Source organism: Bos mutus, chromosome 2 (genome assembly GCF_027580195.1).
Source record: "Bos mutus isolate GX-2022 chromosome 2, NWIPB_WYAK_1.1, whole genome shotgun sequence".
Lineage (NCBI taxonomy): Eukaryota > Metazoa > Chordata > Mammalia > Artiodactyla > Bovidae > Bos > Bos mutus.
In genome coordinates this window covers 59,703,558-59,727,019 of record NC_091618.1, presented here as the reverse complement: position 1 = coordinate 59,727,019, position 23,462 = coordinate 59,703,558, and the positions used below count along the sequence as shown (strand labels likewise).

Here is a 23,462-nt window from a genome sequence, read left to right as displayed (position 1 = left end):
TGCAAAGAGCTGGGGGGTCTGATGTGTGATAAAATCATCAAAACAAAAGCCCATCATTGTGACATTCCTCCTAGGAAGGGTTGCATAAGACAGCAAAGACATCAGAAAGAGGAGGTGGTTTTCTCTGTCTAGAGGGATCAAGGCATGTTTCTAGGAGCATTTACACACTGTGCGGGGATTAGAGTTGGTGAGTGGGCAAAAGGAAGGCAATTTGGGAGGCATTCAGGATAGAGTCACATATAGAAGGGGGCCAGAGGGGTAACACAGCATTCTCTGAAAGCTGCCAGGAATTTGGCAAGTCTGAGCATGGACTGAGGAGTAAGGAATGTCAGAAGAAAATTAACCATGTGTCTGATCATGAAGAGATACACAGAAGTAAGGAAATAGAGTTTCATTCTGAAGGCATGAAAAACTACCCACCTCAGGTCAACGGAATAGTTCCTTTTTTCTGAATAGTGCTCATCACTCACCTCTCTTTGGGCAGTGAAGAGTGCAACTTCTTACTTATACCCCAATGTTCAGTTCAGTTCAATCTCTCAGTTGTGTCCCACTCTTTGCAACCCTATGGACTACAGAATTCCAGGCTTCCCTGTCCATCACCAATTCCCGGAGTTTACTCAAACTCATGTCCATCGAGTCAGTGATGCCATCCAACCATCATCTCATCCTCTGTCATCCCCTTCTCCTCCTGCCTTCAATCTTTCCCAGCATCAGTTCAGTTCAGTTCAGTTGCTCATTTATGTCCGACTCTGCGACACCATGGACTGTACCATGCAAGCCCTCTCTGTCCATCACCAACTCCCAGAGTTCACTCAAAATCATGTCTATTGAGTTGATGATGCCATCCAACTATCTCATTCTCTGTCATCCCCTCCTCCGCCCACCTTCAATCTTTCCCAGTATCAGGCTCTTTTCAAATGAGTCAGCTCTTTGCATCAGGTGGCCAAAGTACTGGAGTTTCAGCTTCAACATTAGTCCTTCCAATGAACACCCAGGACTGGTTGGATCTCCTTGCAGTCCAAGGGACTCTCAAGAGTCTTCTCCAAGATCACAGTTCAAAATCATCAGTTCTTCGGCACTCAGCTTTCTTTATAGTCAAACTCTCACATCCATACATGACTATTGAAAAACCATAGCTTTGGTTAAATGGACCTTTGCTGGCAAAGTAATGTCTCTGCTTTTTAATATGCTGTCTAGGTTGGTCCTAACTTTTCTTCGAAGGAGCAAGCATCTTTTAATTTCATGGCTGCAGTCACCATCTCCAGGGATTTCAGAGCTCCCCAAAATAAAGTCTGTCACTGTTTCCCCATCTATTTGCCATGAAGTGATGGAACCAGATGCCATGATCTTAGTTTTCTGAATGTTCACTCTCCTCTTTTCACTTTCATCAAGAGGCTTTTTAGTTCTTCTACACTTTCTGCCATAAGGGTGCTGTCATCTGCATATCTGAGGATATTGATATTTCTCACAGCAGTCTTGATTCCAGCTTGTGCTTCATCCAGCCTAGTGTTTCTCAGGATGTACTCTGCATATAAGTTAAATAAGCTGGGTGACAATATACAGCCTTGACGTACTCCTTTTCCTATTTGCAACCAGTCTGTTGTCCATGTCCAGTTCTAACTTTGCTTCTTGACCTGCATACAGATTTCTCAAGAGGCAGGTCAGGTGGTCTGGTATTCCCATCTCTTTCAGAATTTTCCACAGTTTCTTGGATCCACACAGTCGAAGGCTTTGGCATTGTCAGTAAAGCAGAAATGTTCACAGAAACACTATTTACAATAGCCTAGACATGGAAGCAACCTAAAGGGACGAATGAATAGAGAGGATGTGCTACATATAAACTATAGAGTATTTTTCAGCCATAAAAAGAAGGAAATAATGCTATATGCAGCAACATGGATGAATCCAGAGATTATACTAAGGGAAATTAACTAGATAGAGAAACACAAATATATGACATCTCTTATATGTGGAATCCAAAATATGACATAAATGAACTTATTTATGAAACAGAAACATATTCACAGACCTAGAGCACAGATCTGCAGCTGTCAAGAGGGAGTGGAGTCGGGGTGGGGTGGATTGGGGATTTGAGATTAGCAGATGCTAACTATTATATAGGGAGTGGATAAAAAACAAGGTCCGACTGTATAACACAGGGAACTACTTTTAATATCCTGTGATAAACACAGTGGAAAAGAATATTTTAAAAATGCATCCCTTTATAACATCTTATGACTTGCCATCTGAGATATATATATATAGTACTCCCCTGATACTACTCATTATATTTGTCTAAAAGAAAGGTGAGAAGTCTTATGTATCATTTGGAAATCATTTTGATCTGTGATTCATTCATCATCTCTCTTTCATTTGATTTAAATGAGTTAATTTTAGAAATTGATTTCTCAACTTCCCAAGTCTCTAGAATAACAATAGAGACAGACTCATTAAAACCAGAAATCTTGACATGATCCTTCATTTTTACCTGCCTTTCAAATCAACAGGCATTGATGATTCCCAGGTAACCAAATTGTCATACCTTCTCCTTATCTCAAATTCCAGTTTTTCACTTCAGGGCATTTTACTTTCTTCTTTATTATAGGGTTTGATTTGGTCTTCATGTCAGCAGGGTTTTGCCTTCATTCTCCTACCCTATCCTCACCCCAGATATGCACATGTGTACACCAACTTCCTAAAATACAAATTGATGTGACTGTCTCACCCAAAGCAGTGCTTCTCAGCTTTTTAAGCTTAAAATCCAAACACAAAAACACAGAGGGCCCTACTTAATGTATCACAAGTTTTTTAATAAATAAAATATAAGTACTAGAAAGAAATGCAAGTATTTTCTATAGCCTCATCCCTCATAATGTTATATAAGAGGTGTGCTTCCTGTTCACCATAGACTCATCAGTCTATGGACCAGATAGCATAATGCCTGGCACATTGTGTTTAAGAACTATTAAATGCAGCCAATTAAAAAAATGCATAAAACTTAGAAAGTGCACTGTGTTTGATCTTGGAGTCTAGTAATGCATAAACAGAATAGCTCCTGGTACAGAATCATACTAGGTACCCTGAAAAGCTGATAAAACGCAGTGTTAAAACCAGCTGGATGGACAAAGTCAAAAACATATAATAGAGGGTATAAGAAAGATCTTTTATTAAGCAATGACTGGACATGATGAGCTTGAATCTAAGGAAGAATAAAGGATATAAAATAGAGGGAACTAATGTGTATCCAGTTATGTGCCATGGGTTAAATATTTAACATGAATTGTCTCTTTTTGTTCTCATAACAAGCCTGGATATAGTTATGATCCCCGTTACACATACAGAAGACTGAGATTAAATAAATTCCCAAAGGGCATATAATTAGCAAGCTGCAGAGTTAGAATCTGAATTCAGACTGGGCTGGAATCCAATGTCTGCCTATTTCCAAATATACTGCAGTCTCCAACTAGTCCAAAAACACACACACACACACACACACACACACACACACACACAGCTCGGTTATGATATTGAAGTACCACTGTTGCTGTCCCTGAGATGGCATTATTTTCTCATCTACAAAGACCAGTAAGAATCAATATTTGTTCATATTATTGGTGCATGTTTATCCCATCCACTCATAAATGATTGGCATTGACCCTCATGTGGTTGTGATATCAGCCAGCTGGCCATTCCCCAACTCAAGCCTATCTTTTCAATCAGGCATTTTTCCTAAATTCTAATGAATAGGATTGGTGACACACAGAGTTTGTAGTGTTTCCCTTAGGGACACTATGCCTAGACCCATTAGAGATGAAGAGTAATGTATATGGGTGATCAAGCTGCATGTGAAGATTGTGGTTTCTTGAATAACCAGGATTTTCAGTGTAATTTTGAACCACTCAATGCAGGATCCTGATTAGCTATTGGAAGTTTAGCTCCATCATATTCAAAAAAGAACAGATATCCACTGAGAAAGACTCAACCAAGGAAAGAGATTTTCAACTCTGATTAGCACTGAATTGATGGAAGCACTGTCTTTATGAAATTCTCAACTTGTTGCCTTTCCTTCATTTTAAAATCCTATGCATAATCATTTGAACACTGTGCTAAGTAAGAATATATTTTCTTGTAATTTTTAAAAGTTTTAATCTTATTTTTTTCCCATTTTGCCAGTCTTATCACTATATACATCCCATTGGTTCATGTATCTAGCTTTGCTTAAAAACCCCCAAAATTCTGAAACTGAGTTGGCACTACTTTATAATGGTGTCTGTGTTGCATGTGTCTTTTTGTTTGTCTGTTTATTGCATGGAATATCGATGGGTGGTGATGGGAAGAGCAGTACAGGAGTATAGAGACACAAAGTTGAATTTAAGAAGTTTCTAAATAGATAAAATTTTATTTCCTCAAAGATTTCCTTTTATTTTATCAGTCTCTTTTAAAACTTTCTCAAGTAATCTAGCCACCAATCTCAGCTTCTCATATTTCAGAAATCTCTAAGGCTTTTCATTATGAATTTTACCTTTTCTACCCAACAAAGATTTTACACCTTCTAGATAATTCAATTAAGAAGGACTATTCATAATCTAAAGATTTAGTAGGTTTGGATTTGACAATCTTGAGTGATTCTTTTGGAGGATATAGTCCCCTGACCAAAGCTTATCCCAAAAACAAGCTCCGTATGCCTGAGCCCTGCTCCTTGGATGTTACTCTCTGACTCTTTGATCATCTGTGAGCACTCTCCCTCCTCCCTCCACCCCCACCCCCACACCAATTGCATCAGTGGCACCTACCTTAGGCTCAGTTTGGATCTGTTTTATGTTAATGATTCCTTCTTTGTTCTTTCATTTCATGATGCTACTTCTGAAAAATTGAAGGCTGGCCTGCCTAATACATTTTGGTGAAGAAAATATGTTGAAAACAGTATATTAGAAAGAATGATTCAATGAGTAGAAATGAATGAAGTGAAGTCGTTCAATCATGTCCGACTCTTTGCAACCCATGGACTTTAGCCTACAAGGCTCATTTGTCCATGGAATTTTCCAGGCAAGAATACTGGAGTGGGTTGCCATTTTCTTCTCCAGGAGATCTTCCCGACCCAGGGATTGAACCTGAGTCTCCCACATTGTAGGCAGATGCTTTACCATCGGAGCCACCAATGAGAGTAGAGCCCAGTGTAAATTCAACAGACATAAAATCATAACATGATACTTAAAAGCATGGGTTAGGATCAAGTAATGGGAAAGGGAGAAAAAGGTAAAGTGAATATATATCTAAGAGATCTTTCTAAGCAATGGCAACAAAAAATAGGACTTATAACTTTCACTTTTTCTCTAAACAAAAATTTATTGGAAATTTACATAGTCCCTGATGTTAAGTACTATAATTTAAAAAAGTCCTTGCTCAACATGACACTTTATAGTTCACATATGAGTAGTATATCATATGGAGAAAGCAATGGCACCCCACTCCAGTACTTTTGCCTGGAAAATCCCATGGATGGAGGAGCTTCTTGGCTGCAGTCCCTGGGGTCGCTAAGAGTTGGACACGACTGAGCGACTTTACCTTCACTTTTCACTCTCATGCATTGGAGAAGGAAATGGCAACCCACTCCAGTGTTCTTGCCTGGAGAATCCCAGGGACGGGGGAGCCTGGTGGGCTGCCATCTATGGGGTCGCACAGAGTCAGACACGACTGAAGTGACTTAGCAGCAGCAGCAGTATATCATATAGCTTCTATCTAAGGAGCTTAAGAAACATTTTTAATTAGATTAAGTCATTTATAAATTAAAGTTAAGAATGCTATGCTATGCTATGCTGTCACTTCAGTCGTGTCTGACTCTGTGTGACCCCATAGACGGCAGCCACCAGGCTCCCCCGTCCCTGGGATTCTCCAGGCAAGAACACTGGAGTGGGTTGCCATTTCCTTCTCCAATGCATGAGAGTGAAAAGTGAAAGAGAAGTCGCTCAGTGGTGTCCGACTCTTAGCGACCCCATGGACTGCAGCCTACCAGGCTCCTCCATCCATGGGATTTTCCAGGCAAAAGTACTGGAGTGGGATGCCATCGCCTTCTCCTAAAGTTAAGAATAGAAAAGTAATAATAAAAAAAATAAAGCAAAGCAATCAATTGTGAACATGTTATTCCTAACCTGAAAAAAAAAAAAAAAAAAATCAGTGGCAGTAGGGAAAAGGAAGTAATCAGAGAGAAAAAATATTTAGGAAAGTATGTATATATTTTTCTATTTGATCTGTGTTTTTTATTGACTTTTATTGGAGTGTAGTTGCTTTACAATGTTGTGTTAGTTTCTATTGTACAGCAAAGTAAATTAGCCATGTGTATACATATATCCTCTTTTTTTAGATTTCCCTCCATTTAGGTCACCAGAGAGCATCAAATATACTTCCTTATGATATACAGTGGTCTGGTATTCCCATCTCTTTCAGAATTTTCAACAGTTTATTGTGATCTACACAGTCAAAGGCTTTGGCATAGTCAATAAAGCAGAAATAGATGTTTTTCTGGAACTCTCTTGCTTTTTCCATGATCCAGCAGATGTTGGCAATTGGATCTCTGGTTCCTCTGCCTTTTCTAAAACCAGCTTGAACATTAGGAAGTTCATGGTTCACATATTGCTGAAGCCTGGCTTGGAGAATTTTGAGCATTACTTTACTAGTGTGTGAGATGAGTGCAATTGTGCGGTAGTTTGAGCATTCTTTGGCATTGCCTTTCTTTGGGATTGGAATGAAAACTGACCTTTTCCAGTCCTGTGGCCACTGCTGCATTCTCCAAATTTGCTGGCATATTGAGTGCAGCACTTTCACAGCATCATCTTTCAGGAAATTTGTATGCAGGTTTCTCTTGAGAAATTTGTATGCAGGTCAGGAAGCAACAGTTAGAACTGGACATGGAACAACAGACTGGTTCCAAATAGGAAAAGGAGTACGTCAAGGCTGTATATTGTCACCCTGCCTATTTAACTTATATGCAGAGTACATCATGAGAAACGCTGGACTGGAAGAAACACAAGCTGGAATCAAGATTGCCGGGAGAAATATCAATAACCTCAGATACGCAGATAACACCACCCTTATGGCAGAAAATGAAGAGGAACTAAAAAGCCTCTTGATGAAGGTGAAAGTGGAGAGTGAAAAAGTTGGCTTAAGGCTCAACATTCAGAAAATGAAGATCATGGCATCCGGTCCCATCACTTCATGGGAAAGAGATGGGGAAACAGTGGAAACAGTGTCAGACTTTATTTTTCTGGACTCCAAAATCACTGCAGATGGTGATTGCAGCCATGAAATTAAAAGACACTTACTCCTTGGAAGGAAAGTTATGACCAACCTAGATAGCATATTCAAAAGCAGAGACATTACTTTGCCAACAAAGGTTCGTCTAGTCAAGGCTATGGTTTTTCCTGTGGTCATGTATGAATGTGAGAGTTGGACTATGAAGAAGGCTGAGCGCCAAAGAATTGATGCTTTTGAACTGTGGTTTTGGAGAAGACTCTTGAGAGCCCCTTGGATTGCAAGGAGATCCAACCAGGCTATTCTGAAGGAGATCGGCCCTGGGATTTCTTTGGAAGGAATGATGCTAAAGCTGCAACTCCAGTACTTTGGCCACCTCATGGGAAGAGTTGACTCATTGGAAAAGACTCTGATGCTGGGAGGGATTGGGGGCAGGAGGAAAAGAGGACAACAGAGGATGAGATGGCTGGATGGCATCACTGACTTGATGGACGTGAGTCTGGGTGAACTCCGGGAGTTGGTGATGGATAGGGAGGCCGGGCCTGCTGCGATTCATGGGGTCGCAAAGAGTCGGACACAACTAAGCGACTGAACTGAATGATATACAGTAAGTTCTCATTAGTTATCTATTTTATATATTTTGTACATCAGTTCAGTTCAGTTCAGTTGCTCAGTCATGGCTGCATCTCTGCTATCCCATGGACTGCAGCATGCCAGCTCTCCCTGTCCATCAGCAACTCCCAGAGTTTACTCACACTGATGTCCATTGAGTCGGTGATGCCATCCAACCATCTCATTCTCTGTCATCCCCTTCTACTTCTGCCTTCAATCTTTCCCAGCATCTGGGTCTTTTCAAATGAGTCAGCTCTTCACATCAGGTGGCCAAAGTATTGGAGTTTCAGCTTCAACATCAGTCGTTCTAATGAATACCCAGGACTGATCTCCTTTAGGATGGACTGGTTGGATCTCCTTGCAAATCAAGGGACTCTCAAGAGTCTTCTCCAAGTCACAGTTCAAAAGTGTTAATTCTTTAGCATTCCGCTTTCTTTATAGTCGAACTCTCTCATCCATACATGATTACTGGAAAAACCATAGCCTTAACTAGATGGACCTTTGTTGCCAAGTAATGTCTCTGGTTTTTAATATGCTGTCTAGGTTGGTCATAACTTTTCTTCCAAGGAGAAAGTGTCTTTTAATTTCATGGCTGCAGTCACCATCTCCAGTAATTTTGGAGCCCCCAAAAATACAGTCTGTCACTGTTTCCACTGTTTCTTCATCTATTTGCCATGAAATGATGGGACTGGATGCCATGATCTTAGTTCTTTGAATTTTGTGTTTTAAGCCAGCTTTTTCACTCTCCTCTTTCACTATCATCAAGACATACGCAGTCCATGGAATTGTTCAGGCCAGAATACTGAGTGAGTAGCCTTTCCCTTCTCCAGGGGATCTTCCCAACTCAGGGATCAAACCCAGGTCTCCTGCTTTGCAGGTGAATTCTTTACTAGCTGAGCCACAAGGGAAGCCCATTTTAAATATTTTTATGTTTATGTCAGTCCCAATTTCTCAATTCATCCCACTCTGTCTTTCCTGTTTGGTAACCATACGTTTGTTCTCTACAACTGGACCCTATTTCTGCTAGAAAAATGCTAGAGATGAACTTATTGCTGGGCAAGTATATTTTGGAGCCATTGTGTTTGGGCTAATTATGGGATACTTGTGTACAGGTGTTCTTAAAAAAACCAAGGAGGAAAGAGCTAAATTCACACAAGACAATCAACTGGGAGACTGGCCCTTGACAGTCTTTGATGCATTTCTGCCATCATTTTAGGGATGGGAAGCAAATGTTCAGACAGCAATGTGTACAGAGTCACACAGACTTCAGTCATGTTCAGTTTGGACACTGAATGGAGTGTGAAAAGAACAGAGAAACTTGTAGGTTGCTGATCCATCCAGAATGAATGATGTCTACCCCTGGCTGTACCACAGTGACTGCTGGACACCTAGAAAGGGGGGCTGCCCCAGATGCCCGACAGAATTATGGCTACCTATGCTGCCTTGTTCTTGTCTTGTTGTTGTTCAGTCGTTCTGTTGTGTCTGACTCTTTGTGACCCCATGGACTGCAGCACGCCAGGCTTCCCTGTCCTTCACCATCTCCCGGAGTTTTCTCAAAACCCACGTCCCTTGAGGCAGTGAGGCCATCCAGTCATCTTATCCTCTGTTGTCTGCTTCTCCTCCTGCCTTCAGTTTTTCCCAGCATCAGGGTTTTTTCAATTAGTTGACTCTTTGCATCAGGTGGCCAAGGACTGTTATTGTTTTACTGGGTTTGATTATGATAAATTCCTAGCAAGCAACTTATAAGTGAAGATCAGTACCTCTAAACCAAGTCTTTCCTAAAATCTTGAATAGAATGATTTTTAAAGCCAAGAAAATATTCCAGAGCCATCTTGTTAATCCCTGGACAGGACCAGTCTCCTTTGTGATGCCCTGTCTACACCCCTATCCATTACCAGTCACGACTGTGAAGCAGTGAGGAGTGTATCCATTTCTACTATGGTAGAGGAATTGGTTAAAATTGCTTTTGCTATCTTGAAAGCCTGACAGAAACTCTGACACCTAGAACGTGCCCTGTTAAAGTCTGTTGATTGAACAAATGAACAGTTACCTCTGCCGTTTGCAGTGGAGGAATCTCTGCAAAACGATAAAGATACAAATGAAAGCAATTCACAGTGAAGAGAAAAGAGGACCCAGGATTCCTGGATCCCAAGCAAAAGGTCTCCTGCATGTAACTGATCATACACTTTAGGCGCTTTATACAAATTAATGGATTGTCTTTTAACCCAAAGTACATGCTTGGCTTCTTGAACTTAGGGTCTATGTCCTTGACTTAATTCTGTCCTCCCATGGCAACGAGCACAACCATGTGTATTCAGCAGATAATCAAAAGGCAAGTAGCACTGCATTATGGTGGAGATGGATGTCAGGACAGAGAAGGTTTGACCTTCCTTTCATGATTCATTTCAGAGAGCCATGTTTCTTGGTCTGTGCATTTTAGAGTAATTTATCTTTTAGGATTTCACTGTGGAAAATGGGGATAGGGTCAGAGTCAAGAGTAATATTATAGTATTTATTTGTGTTGTTTGCTAAGTGAAATTATAGGTAACAAGGTAAGAAAACAAATGAAGCTAAAAGCATGAATTGACACTTCTAAGCCTCATTGTAGGCACTACACAAAATGCCTGCTTTATGCCTTTTAAACAAAGTGGGCCATTAAGTGCGTAATGCTAAGAGGAATTTTATCTCACCTATAAATACAGTGAATCCCTTAAGCTCCAAATCCCCATATACAGACAATTTACTCTGGTAATCAAGGCGATGCTCACAATTTAACTTCAGTTACCATCTGTAACTCTATTGGTATTTTAATAATAATGAATAAAAATATACATTGGCAAACAAAAACGTTACTTAAAGTAGAACCAGCTTAAAGAGTCAATGATAATTTCTCAGAAGCTGTGTAAATATCATATTTATTCAGAATTCTCTTCTGTGTCTTTACCTTTTAATTAATGTCAAAGAAGACCTTTAATATTTACTCACACATGTATATTGAGGGGAAAACTATCCCTACTTATTCCAAAAAAAATGCTTCCCATGAATATTCCTACAAATATTAATAAGGAAACAGATACATTTCTTTCACTTATTCTCCCTTTGTGGACTTTCCTCCCCTCTTGGTGGAGTGTCAAAGAAGTAAAGAAGGCAAGAATAAATGAGAAGGAATGCAAATTCTTATGAAAATTATGCACTATTTTTCAAAGTTTTTCTGTTATCCAGGAAATAAAACTATACCCTTCCTTTAGCAGAAAATAAATCATTTGTTAAAACAAATCCTATGAAGAATGATATAACTAATGGTTACCAGACTTATGCACAGGTGGCATAATTCTGACCTAGTGGTCACCATCTGGGGTTGAGCAAACTTGAATTTCTACCCGGGCCAGTCCATTAATTAACTGACCAGTTCTAAGCAGGCCTGTCATCTCCTACACCCTGAGGTCTTCGTTTGTAATTGAAGGGATTGAATTCCTTATTTCAGAGGTTCCTTCTGGTTTAAACACCATCTCAGTCTGTGAGTGTAGGGCTACATCATTTGCAAATAGGACTAGGAGCATCCAACATCCATTGATTGGAAGAGCTGGATGTTATAATACGAATGGTCACATTTATACTTATGGATTTTTATCTGCCTAGGCTTGAGATGCATTTTGAGGTGGCCTTTATGGTGTAAAAGGAAACAAGACAACCATAAAATTATCTGTTGAAGAAAAATGGAGAATAGAAATGTGAATTGTTGGTGTTCCATTGCTAAACTGTGTCCGACTCTTTTGTGACTCCATGGACTGATGCCCTTCAGGCTCCTCTGTTCATTGGTTTTCCCAGGCAAGAATCCTGGAGTGGGTTGTCATTTCCTTCTTCAAGGGATCTTCCTGACTCAGGGGTTGAACCCATGTCTCATGCATTGACAAGCAGATTTTTTACGGCTGAACCACCAGAGAGGCTCCAAAAATGTGAATAGAAGTTTGCATTTTAACTAGGGTTTTAATTTCCCCTGATTTTTGCAGCACATCTTTGAATGGTCTTTTTCAGGGAATATTTTGAAAATATTCTACTATGCCAATGGATCTGTGAAGCACGGTTCATTTCTAGAAAACTAGTCATGGTGTCTCTCAGTTTCCATGTTCCACAGGAAATCTGACTTTTAGTCCCGCCTTATGTTTTTCCTACATTTCAAACATCTCTCTCCCTCCTCAAATTTCTTCACCCTTTCCTCTCTCTTCCTGTAAATACAGATAAACATCCACCACACTTTCGGAAGTACTGACTGATGGATTTAGCATGCAAACACACTGTCAGAAGGCTGAGACATGAGTGGTGCCTAAAATTCAACAACATGGGCCTGCTTATTTAAAGCCTGAAGAGATGATGAAACAGATGGTGCTTTGTGTCTTTCCTTCCCTGCCATGTGTTTACTGCGATCGGCCTAGTCTCAGGAAGGCTGCCAATCCGCAGAAGGGAAGGACTGCCTGGTAAAATGCTGTTTTCAACCCTTCTCTCCCTTCCACTTCCTTTCCTTCTTCTCATCAGGTTGACCACAAACCTTTAGTGCAAAGAGCTTTTGGTGACATCAATTCTTGTGCAGGTTTTCTAACATAGACATGAGATTCTCAGGAATAAAATTGCTGAAAATGGTTGCTCTGGATTGCAAGCAGATATTACACACAATTAATATACTGTTTCCTGGGCTCATTCTGTGCTTTATCTTTTAAAGGGAACTTTGTCCATCTCTTCTCATTCCATCTGTGAAGTGATTCTGTGGCTAGATGTGGCAGAGATAAGTCGATTTTGTGGGCTCATTGAATTGGAATATGTTTTCTGGAGTCACCAAGGCAAGAGAATAAATCCATCTAGAATGGGAAGCTTGCAACCTTAGTCATCCTAACACTGTCAACGATACCAAGTGGTCCCAAAGGCAGAATTTTTAAAAAATTAATTACAGTTCACTCTTGAAGAATATGGGCTGAGGGCTGAGTACCCGAAACACACTGGGAAAATCAGATTCCACATCTGTATTTTCAACCAACCATAGATTTTTAGCACTGTACTTCATATTTATTAAAAAAAAAAAAAACTCTAATAATCTATGCCAAAGCCTTTGACTGTGTGGATCACAATAAACTGTGGAAAATTCTGAAAGAGATGGGAATACCATACCACCTGACCTGCCTCTTGAGAAATCTGTATGTAGTTCAGGAAGCAAAAGTTAGAACTGGACATGGAACAACAGACTGGTTCCAAATAGGAAAAGGAGTTCGTCAAGGCTGTATATTGTCACCCTGTTTATTTAACTTATATGCAGAGTACATCATGAGAAACGCTGGACTGGAAGAAGCACAAGCTGGAATCAAGATTGCCGGGAGAAATATCAATAACCTCAGATATGCAGATGACACCACCCTTATGGCAGAAAGTGAAGAAGAACTCAAAGGCCTCTTGATGAAAGTGAAAGTGGAGAGTGAAAAAGTTGGCTTAAAGCTCAACATTCAGAAAACGAAGATCGTGGCATCCGGTCCCACCACTTCATGGGAAAGAGATGGGGAAACAGTGGAAACAGTGTCAGACTTTATTTTGGGGGGCTCCAAAATCACTACAGATGGTGACTGCAGCCATGAAATTAAAAGACACTTACTCCTTGGAAGGAAAGTTATGACCAACCTAGATAGCATATTCAAAAGCAGAGACATTACTTTGCCAACAAAGGTTGGTCTAGTCAAGGCTGTGGTTTTTCCTGTGGTCATGTATGGATGTGAGAGTTGGACTGTGAAGAAGGCTGAGCGCCAAAGAATTGATGCTTTTGAACTGTGGTGTTGGAGAAGACTCTTGAGAGTCCCTTGGACTGCAAGGAGATCCAACCAGTCCATTGTGAAGGAGATCAGCCCTGGGATTTCTTTGGAAGGAATGATGCTAAAGCTGCAACTCCAGTACTTTGGCCACCTCATGGGAAGAGTTGACTCATTGGAAAAGACTCTGATGCTGGGAGGGATTGGGGGCAGGAGGAGAAGATGGCTGGATGGCATCACTGACTCGATGGAGGTGAGTCTGAGTGAACGGCAGGAGTTGGTGATGGACAGGGAAGCCTGGTGTGCCGGGATTCATGGGGTCGCAAAGAGTAGGACATGACTGAGCAACTGATCTGATCTGATCTGAATAATCTAAATGGGAAAAGAATTTGGAAAATGGTACATGTGTATGTATAACTGACTCACTGTGGTGTAAGCCTGAAATTAGAACAACATTGTGAGTCAGATACACTCCAATAAAAAATAATTATTTTTTAGAAAATATATATTAAATTTTAAAACTCAAAAAAAAAAAAAAAAATGTATCAGATCAGTCGCTCAGTCATGTCCGACTCTTTGCAACCCCATGAATCGCAGCACACCAGGCCTCCCTGTCCATCAACAACTCCCGGAGTTCACTGAGACTCACGTCCATCGAGTCAGTGATGTCATCCAGCCATCTCATCCTCTGTTGTCCTCTTTTCCTCCTGCCCCCAATCCCTCCCAGCATCAGAGTCTTTCCCAATGAGTCAACTCTTTCCATGAGGTGGCCAAAGTACTGGAGTTGCAGCTTTAGCATCATTCCTTCCAAAGAAATCCCAGGGCTGATCTCCTTCAGATCCAATCCCAGGGTTGGATCTCCTTGCAGTCCAAGGGACTCTCAGGAGTCTTCTCCAACATCACAGTTTAAAATCATCAATTCTTTGGCGCTCAGCCTTCTTCACAGTCCAATTCTCACATCCATACATGACCACAGGAAAAATCATAGCCTTGACTAGACCAACCTTTGTTGGCAAAGTAATGTCTCTGCTTTTGAATATGCTATCTAGGTTGGTCATAACTTTCCTTCCAAGGAGTAAGCGTCTTTTAATTTCATGGCTGCAGTCACCATCTGTAGTGATTTTGGAGCCCCCCAAAATAAAGTCTGACACTATTTCCACTGTTTCCCCATCTCTTTCCCATGAAGTGGTGGGACTGGATGCCACGATCTTCGTTTTCTGAATGTTGAGCTTTAAGCCAACTTTTTCACTCTCCACTTTCACTTTCATCAAGAGGCCTTTGAGTTCTTCTTCACTTTCTGCCATAAGGGTGGTGTCATCTGCATATCTGAGGTTATTGATATTTCTCCCGGCAATCTTGATTCCAGCTTGTGCTTCTTCCAGTCCAGCGTTTCTCATGATGTACTCTGCATATAAGTTAAATAAGCAGGGTGACAATATACAGCCTTGACGAACTCCTTTTCCTATTTGGAACCAGTCTGTTGTTACATGTCCAGTTCTAACTGTTGCTTCCTGACCTGCATACAAATTTCTCAAGAAGCAGATCAGGTAGTCTGGTATTCCCATCTCTTTCAGAATTTTCCACAGTTTATTGTGATCCACACAGTCAAAGACTTTGACAGTCAATAAAGCAGAAATAGATGTTTTTCTGGAACTCTCTTGCTTTTTCCATGATCCAGCGGATGTTGGCGATTGGATATCTGGTTCCTCTGCCTTTTCTAAAACCAGCTTGAACATCAGGAAGTTCACAGTTCACATATTGCTGAAGCCTGGCTTGGAGAATTTTGAGCATTACTTTACTAGCATGTGAGATGAGTGCAATTGTGTGGTAGTTTGAGCATTCTTTGGCATTGCCTTTCTTTGGGATTAGAATGAAAACTGACCTTTTCCAGTCCTGTGGCCACTGCTGACTTCTCTCTAAAAAATTTCTGGTATAAGTGGACCCATACTATTCAAACCCATGTTATTTAAGTGTCAACTGTGCTGTCCTCATTTATGCTGTATTGTTTTTCCTGTTTGTGTTTGTGTGTGCTAGTCATTCAGTTGTGTCTGACTCTTTGAGACCCCATGGACTGTAGTCCATCACCAATCTCCTTTGTTAATAGAATTGTCCAAGCAAGAATATTAGAGTGGGTTGCCATTCCCTTCTCCAGGGGATCTTCCTGACCTAGGAATTGAACCCTGGACTTGTGCATTGCAGGCAGATTCTTTACCATCTGAGCCACCAAGGAAACCCTTCCCCTGTTCAGGACAGGTCTAAAAATAATGCACACTGCTGGATTGAGAATGCTTATATAAATTCTTAATTCCTAATGACAAAGGGTAATTTGATTACCAATTTAAGTCTTGGTCTATTCTCAGTTTAGTTGAGTTGTCAAGTCTGTTCATTTGATATAAAGAAGAAAAAGGGAAGTACTTATTGGCCTGAGAGGAAAGGTCTTTCTTCCTTTCTGATTGGAAACTTTCTGATTCTTATCACTTTCAGAGATAGGAGAGGAATAGCTCAGTCTCCTTTTCTAAAAGCCACTGCAAAAGAGACACTGATGTATAGAACAGTCTTATAGACTCTGTGGGAGAGGGAGAGGGTGGGAAGATTTGGGAGAATGACATTGAAACATGTAAAATATCATGTAAGAAACGAGCTACCAGTCCAGGTTCGATGCACAATACTGGATGCTTGGGGCTAGTGCACTGGGACGACCCAGAGGGATGGTATGGGGAGGGAGGAGGGAGGAGGGTTCAGGATGGGGAACACATGTATACCTGTGGCGGATTCATTTTGATATTTGGCAAAACTAATACAATTATGTAAAGTTTAAAAAAATAAAAGCCACTGCAATGTCCTGGGTCCATGAGAAAAGATGTCCTGATGAATCTCCTCTGGACCTTTCTATTAGCACAGATTGTTTCCAATGGCTTTACCAATTCCCAAAGTGGAAACATTGACCCCCACAAATGGAGATACAAGGAAGGTGCATTTCAGAAAAGGAACTGGGCCATGGAGAAATAGTCGCTGGTGTCAGGAGGCCAGTGGGCATGAATGCTTCTCCCAAGACCTGGTGGAAAAGGGCACTCACTGCACAGAGGTAGAGGAGATAAGAAAGACTACTCACCTGGATGTCTGAGCCATTAGGTACCCGTGAAACTGACTTGGGTGTAATGATGAAATTCTCCTCAACTGTCTCATCCATTTATTGAATTTGATTATGTCCTCATATTTCTAAGTGGTCTCTGAACTTCTTGAAGTCTGAGATTCAGTTTTACTTAAATGTATCTCCAATGCCTATTTAAGGTCAAGCATAATGTGGGACCCTATAAATATTTATTGGGCTGAATTACATTGAAATGATTAGATCACTTCAGTTTAGATTAGATCAATTCACTTAGGGAAAAAGTGGGATTAGGAAGCACAATACTAAAAAATGTCATCAGTGACACATGAAAAAAAAAAACCCATAAAAGATCTAATAAAAATGTTAGCAGTACCAGCAAAATCCTACTGTATAATAAACTATAATGAAAAATAATATAAAAAATAACATATATGTATACATATAACTGAATCACTTTGCTGTATACCAGGAATTAACACAACATTGTAAATCCACTATCCATCAATTTAAAAATGTTGAAAAAAATGGTAACAGTGTTTTACACATGTTATATGTTTAAGAAATGCATAAATGCTAGAATAAAAAGCTGTTGTTCAGTTGCCAAGTCATGTCTGACTGTTTGTGACCACATGGAATGCAGCACACCAAGCTTCCCTGTCCTTCACTTTTTTCCAAAGTTTGCTCAAACTCATGTCCATTGAGTCAATGACACTATCCAACCATCTCAGATTCTGTCACCCCCTTTTCCTTATGCCCTCTATCCTTCCCAGCATCAGAGTCTCATGGACTAGACTCTCCAGGCTCCCCGTCCATGGAATTCTCCAGGCAAGAATACTAGAATGTGTAGCCATTCTCTTTTCCAGAGGACATTCTCAACCCAGGGATCGCACCCAGATCTCCTGCATTGCAGGCAGATTCTTTACTGTCTGAGCCACCAGGGAAGCCCTAATAAATATGGCTCTTGGCTGTGGAAAGTTCTTCAGTTTGCTTCAGACTTCCCTGGTGGCTCAGATGGTAAAGCGTCTGCCTACAATGCAGAGAGACCTGGGTTCGATCCCTGTGTCGGGAGGATCCTCTGGAGAAGGAACTGGCAACCCGCTCCAGTACTCTCGCCTGGAAAATCCCATGGACGGAAGAGCCTGGTAGGCTACAGTCCATGGGGTTGCAAAGAGTCAGACACGACTGAGCGACTTCACCTTCCACCTTATCACCTTTCAGTTTGCTTCAGAAGTGGGTGTTAGAAGGGTTGTGAGTTATTTGGAAGGGTTATGTGTGTGTTAGCCACTCAGTCATGTCCAGATGGAGTGGAGGGATGTTATCTGAAATTAGAGGGTAGCTGTAGCCACTGTTGTGGGTAAGGTTCATAGCATAGCTGCAAAGAGAAATGCTTTGTGGAGTTTGTGTGTGTGTGTGTGTGTGTGCATGTGTATGGTATATTCCTCTGGGGCTCAGGTTCAGCTGGGCTCAAGCTTTGGCATTCATTGGTTTCCTGATGATAAATCCAGCATAAGCAAATGGAATATTTCCATTATGTTCAAATTGTTTTTAACGTTCAATACAGTAGCAGATTCATGTTTCCCGACAAGTGTGTTGGAAGGGTGCATGCATCCCCCTCACCTGCATCTTAGCCTGCAGTAAGATGGCCCCTGAGTTCTGCTTTCTGTTTGCAGAATGACCGTAACTGCAGAGGTGCTTTTAGCTCTGATTTTAGTATTATTACTCTTCAGTTAGATTCTGGCTGTATTTTGTGTTTGTCAAATACCTCAAAATATTTTTCGTACATTTGTGTTTGGGAAAAACTTAAAATATAATTTGCCAGTTAATTTTTTTAACACATTGAACAAATAAAAATTTAATCCTTATGTTTCTCATTAATTTTCATGCAATTAGATGAAATACTGCTCTCTAAGAATTTGCTGGGTAAACAAGCATCCTCATAATCGTATGTACATTTCCTTTTAAAAATGTCATCTCACCTCTTCCTGAGAGCTTTTGATACCACGAAGTTGACCTTCAAATTGAATAACATGTTTCAAACTTGTTTTGACTGAGGTATATCTAGATTTCATGGACTCATTTTGCAGTATTCTCTAAGATCAATTGTACAAAAAAGTGGTAAGAGTGTTGGTACTGTTCTGTGGATTGATTGATTGATTCCTTCCTTTCTTCATTCCTTCCTTTACTCATTTATTTCATTCTTTGCATAAACCTTTATTGAAAGCCTATTATATGGCAAATTATTCACTAAGATCCCACAAAGAATATGTTACCTGTTGTTGAATGCAAATAAATGAATGATTGCAAACTCTTTGTGTTCTAAGTCACTTCAGTCATGTTCAACTCTTTGCCACGCCATGGACTGTAGCCCACCAGGCTCCTCTGTCCATGCAGAACCTCCAGGCAAGAATACTGGCATGGGTTACCATTTCCTCCTCCAGGGGATCTTTCTGACCCAGGAGTCAAACCCTATCTCTTACATCTCCTGCATTGGCAGGCAGGTTCTTTACCACTAGCACCATCTGGGAAGCACCTAAAAACTAACTCTTTAGATGGCCAATATGCTGGTAAAGAGCAGAGTTCTGTACATGGGACTGAATAGCCAGGGCAATCAGAGGAGAATATCTACATTGTCAATACCACATCTCTGTCCATGGGCCCCATCTGAGCAGGATCAAAGAAGACTTAGAAAGACTATCTACCACATTTAGGGAAGACTGGAAGTGTAGCTATTGAAGGAAATGTCAGATTCAAGATTGTAAAAGATTGAGGGCTATTCTCTATTATTTCATAGAATAGATATGAATTATTAAAATTAGTAACTCATTTTCCAAAGACTTTCATGCAACTGGGAGTGAGACATTCTAAATTATTGTGTCCCTCTAAATAAAACTATTACAAGAGTCTTTAGAAACTGAAGATGTGAGAGTAAACAGTGTTCCCCATTTTAAATATTCTCCCCTTTATAAAAAAGCTCACAAGCCATAACTTGAGACTTTGCTCAAGTGGCTGATTAAAGAAATGAAGCAATAGTTGGATTTTCAGTTAGACAAATCTGGGCAAAAATTTTGGCCACACTATTTTCTAGATTTCCGACCTTGGACAAACTACGAAACATGTCTGAACTTGAGTTTCCCCAACTGTGAGAGATTTAACCTTAGTCTTTGCAAGGTTTTTGTGAGGAGGAGATAAAACACCACGTGGAAACAATGAGTACTAGCTTTGTTTAGAGCAGGTAGCTAATAAGTAGTGGTGGTTAATTCCTTGAGTCCTCTCTTAATGAAATACTTCTTGCTAATGAATTTTTTTCTCTCTCTCCTCTTTTGTTCTAGACAACTGTGATGACCCATTAGCATCCTTGCTCTCTCCAATGGCTTTTTCCAGTTCCTCAGGCCTCACTGGTACTCACAGCCCAGCTCAGCTCAACCGAAGAGTTGGTGAGTAGGTGGCAAACTCTAAAGGCAAGTGCTGAATAAGCACACAGACCTCTCAATGTTCTGGAATCATGTCCAAGAGCAGTGTTCAAGAGAAGAATGGGTAGAGAGAGATTAAAATGGAATAAAACCATGCTTCCTAGCACATCACGCATATTCAAAGTATACTGGTTAGTGTTCCCCTAAATCCACCTTATTTTTCTTTGATTATCATAAGATGCCTTTGTGAAAAAAAAATTTTAATTTGCCTTATTTTTATATTTCATGCATCAACATAAATAACTATCAAATACATTATTATTATAGCATTTTATCATAGAAAGAATGAAATCTATCAAGATTTTTTCTTCAGTAGTTTTAATTTTTACAATAAAATAACTGTTTATAGTTTTAAAAATATAAAACAGTATTAAGTGAAAGCTTTTAAATTCAAAAATATGTAATGCAACCCTCTAGAGACAGCTATGGTTAAAAGTTGATTGTGTATTCTTACAATATATGAGCAAAGGAAGAGCAGACACCTTTAACTAATGTTATATGAAATTCCTTTAACAAATATGGTGATGGATATCTAGAGAGGTATAGTTAAATCATATTTATAATATATATATATTGTTCTGTAGTTGAATTTTTTAATTTCCAAAAGCTTTAAATATCTCATGATATTTATTTATTTACACATTTAGTGAACTCACTAAAGTCTTTTTCTAAGAGGTACACTGGTCTAGTAGAGTTCACGTTAATTGATCTTGACTATATTTTCCCACTTATGTACGAGGTTAATCACATTAGTAAGTTTTCCAATGTTGATCCATCTTTATATTTGGGAGTTAAGTCCTAATTCATTGTCATGATATTGATATTGTTTTTATAAAGCAAAGAATGATTTAATTTGCTAGCACATCAATTTCTGAGTTTTTAAAGAGGCCAACTTTTTTTTATTTTATTTTATTTTATTTTTCCAACTGTGCTGGGTCTTCATTGCAGCATGCAGGTTTTCTCTCACTGCAGTGTGTGGGCTTCTCTAGTAGAGGAACAAAGCCTCTAGAACATGTGAGCTCAATAGTTACAGAGTTTTTGGGCTCAGTTGTCCTGTGGCCTGTAGGATATTAGTTCCCCAAATAGGAACTGAACCTGTGTTCCCTGAATTGACAGGTGAATTCTTAACCACTGGACCACTAGTGTTGTTAGGGGCTTCCCAGTTGGCAAAGAGACCACCAGGGAAGTCCCCAGTTTCTAGTTTTGAATCTCCATTCATAGTGAGTTTGATTTGTCATTTTTATTTATATATTATCGTTTGTTTCATACTACACATCACAAGTATTCTGGGGATAATGGGATCAATAATTTAAAACTTAGTGAATTCTATGTTTGTTGAGAAAGGAGTTTAAGAATGTTATTCTACAGGGAAAAGAATAGCCAATCAAAGACTCAGGAAGAAAATATTGATAACAATTTTGTGCTAACAATGCCTTTTCATGAAGTCTCTGTGCCAAAGATTTTATAAAACATTTCACCTATATTACAGTATTTAGTCTCCACAAAGATACTGTAAGGTAAGCATTATTACCTTTTACCTTCAGGTAGGCTTTCTGAGGCTCAGAGAAGTTGCATAAGGTGCCTAAAATGATGAGATTAAGGGAAAATGTATGTACTACAATTTAAGTCAGCTGAATCCACAGTTTTGCTCCTAACCACAACACTAGCAAATTGATTTATTAACACAGGTTACAGAGGGGTGTATTAGAAAGAAAAAAAGGGGTTTGGGAACTAATCTGCCAGAGTTCAAATGCTGAAGATGGTATTTGCTTACAGGTTCAGTTAGCAACTGCAGGTCACTTACCTGCTCTCAACCCAGTTTCTTTTATCTGTAATGTGAACCAGTAATACCTGCCTTAAAGCCTCATGTGCACACAGAGAACAGACTCACATATTCAAAAGTTCCTTTTCACTGCAGGGTAGTGAGAGACTGGGACTGGGGGGTTCACTTATCATTTCAGTAAGAAACACAGGTTGGCAAGTTTTATTTATTTATTTATCTTTGCACTGGACCTTCACTGCTGTGTGTGGGCTTTCTCTAGTTGCAATTCGCAGGCTTCTCATTGCAGTGGCTTCTCTTGTGGCAGAGCGTGGGCTCTAGGACACGCAGGCTCAGTAGTTGTGGCACATGGCTTTAGTTGCTTCAAGGCATGTGGAATCTTCCCAAACCGGGGATCAACCCGAGTCCCCTGCACTGGAGGGTGGATTCTTATCCACTGGACCACCTGGGGATATCTGGCAGATTTTAATACAGGCTCTCCCACAGGGCATCCTGAGCCAGATTTGATCTTAGTCCCAGCCAGTTGTGCAGTGGCAGAAGGACATGATGGCCTTGGTAGCTTCTTGGGAGTTTCTGGGGAAGCTGTGAGTCTGGTAATAGGTCAGCTCCCCCAACTCACCCACCCTTATGAACAGATATTGAGAGAATACACATGTCTCTGCTTCAGTATATTATCATTATCCTACTTACAGGGGAATCTGTGTGCCTGAGCCCAAGGCTAGCACAAGTGTAGGCGGAGAGGGAATTGACTTTTTCTTCTTCTCCCAGGTAGAGTCTGAATCAGGAACACTATGCAGGAGATACAGTCAGAGAGTCTGGATACAATGGTCTAGAATCCACCATCCAGCCCATCTCCCAGGGCTGACAGCTTCCCTTCATTCACCAGGCTAACAGTTACCCTTAGCAGAAGTTAAACACAGACTCAAGGAGATAGTAACTTACTAGTTCTCGTTCATGGCTGGACATCTGAATAACCTATGTGCTTAGTTGCTCAATCGTGTCCAATTCTTCACAACCCCATGGACTGTAGCCCACCAGGCTCCTCTGTCCATGGGGACTCTCCAGGCAAGAATACTGGAATGGGTTGCCATGCCCTCCTCCAGGGGATCTTCCTAACCCAGGGATCGAACCCAGGTCTCCTGCATTATAGGCATATTCTTTACCATCTGAGTCACCAGGGAAGCCCAAGAATACTACAGTAGGTAGTCTATCCCTTATCCAGGGATCACCCTGACCCAGGAATCAAACCAGGGTCTCCTGCATTGCAGGTAGATTCTTTACCAGCTGAGAAACCAATAGAGCTTCATAAGTAGCAATGCTGAGTCCCACCTTCCAGATATTCTGAATAGTCTGGGATGGGACCCAAGAACAAATATTGATAAATAAATACAAGCTTTCCAGGTGATTCTAAAATGCAACAAGAATTGAAGGTTGCTACACTGAATGAATTTGTG

General features: G+C 40.3%; 1 protein-coding gene across 1 annotated transcript in view; it reads left to right on the top strand.

Moving 5' to 3' along the window:
• CNTNAP5 (contactin associated protein family member 5) overlaps positions 1–23,462 on the top strand; it is a 1,036,258-nt gene that overhangs the window by 208,146 nt on the left and 804,650 nt on the right. Inside the window, exon 2 of the mRNA XM_070389061.1 lies at positions 20,088–20,192. Coding sequence (XP_070245162.1) covers positions 20,088–20,192 — 105 coding nt within the window. The remainder of the gene's footprint in view (positions 1–20,087; positions 20,193–23,462) is intronic.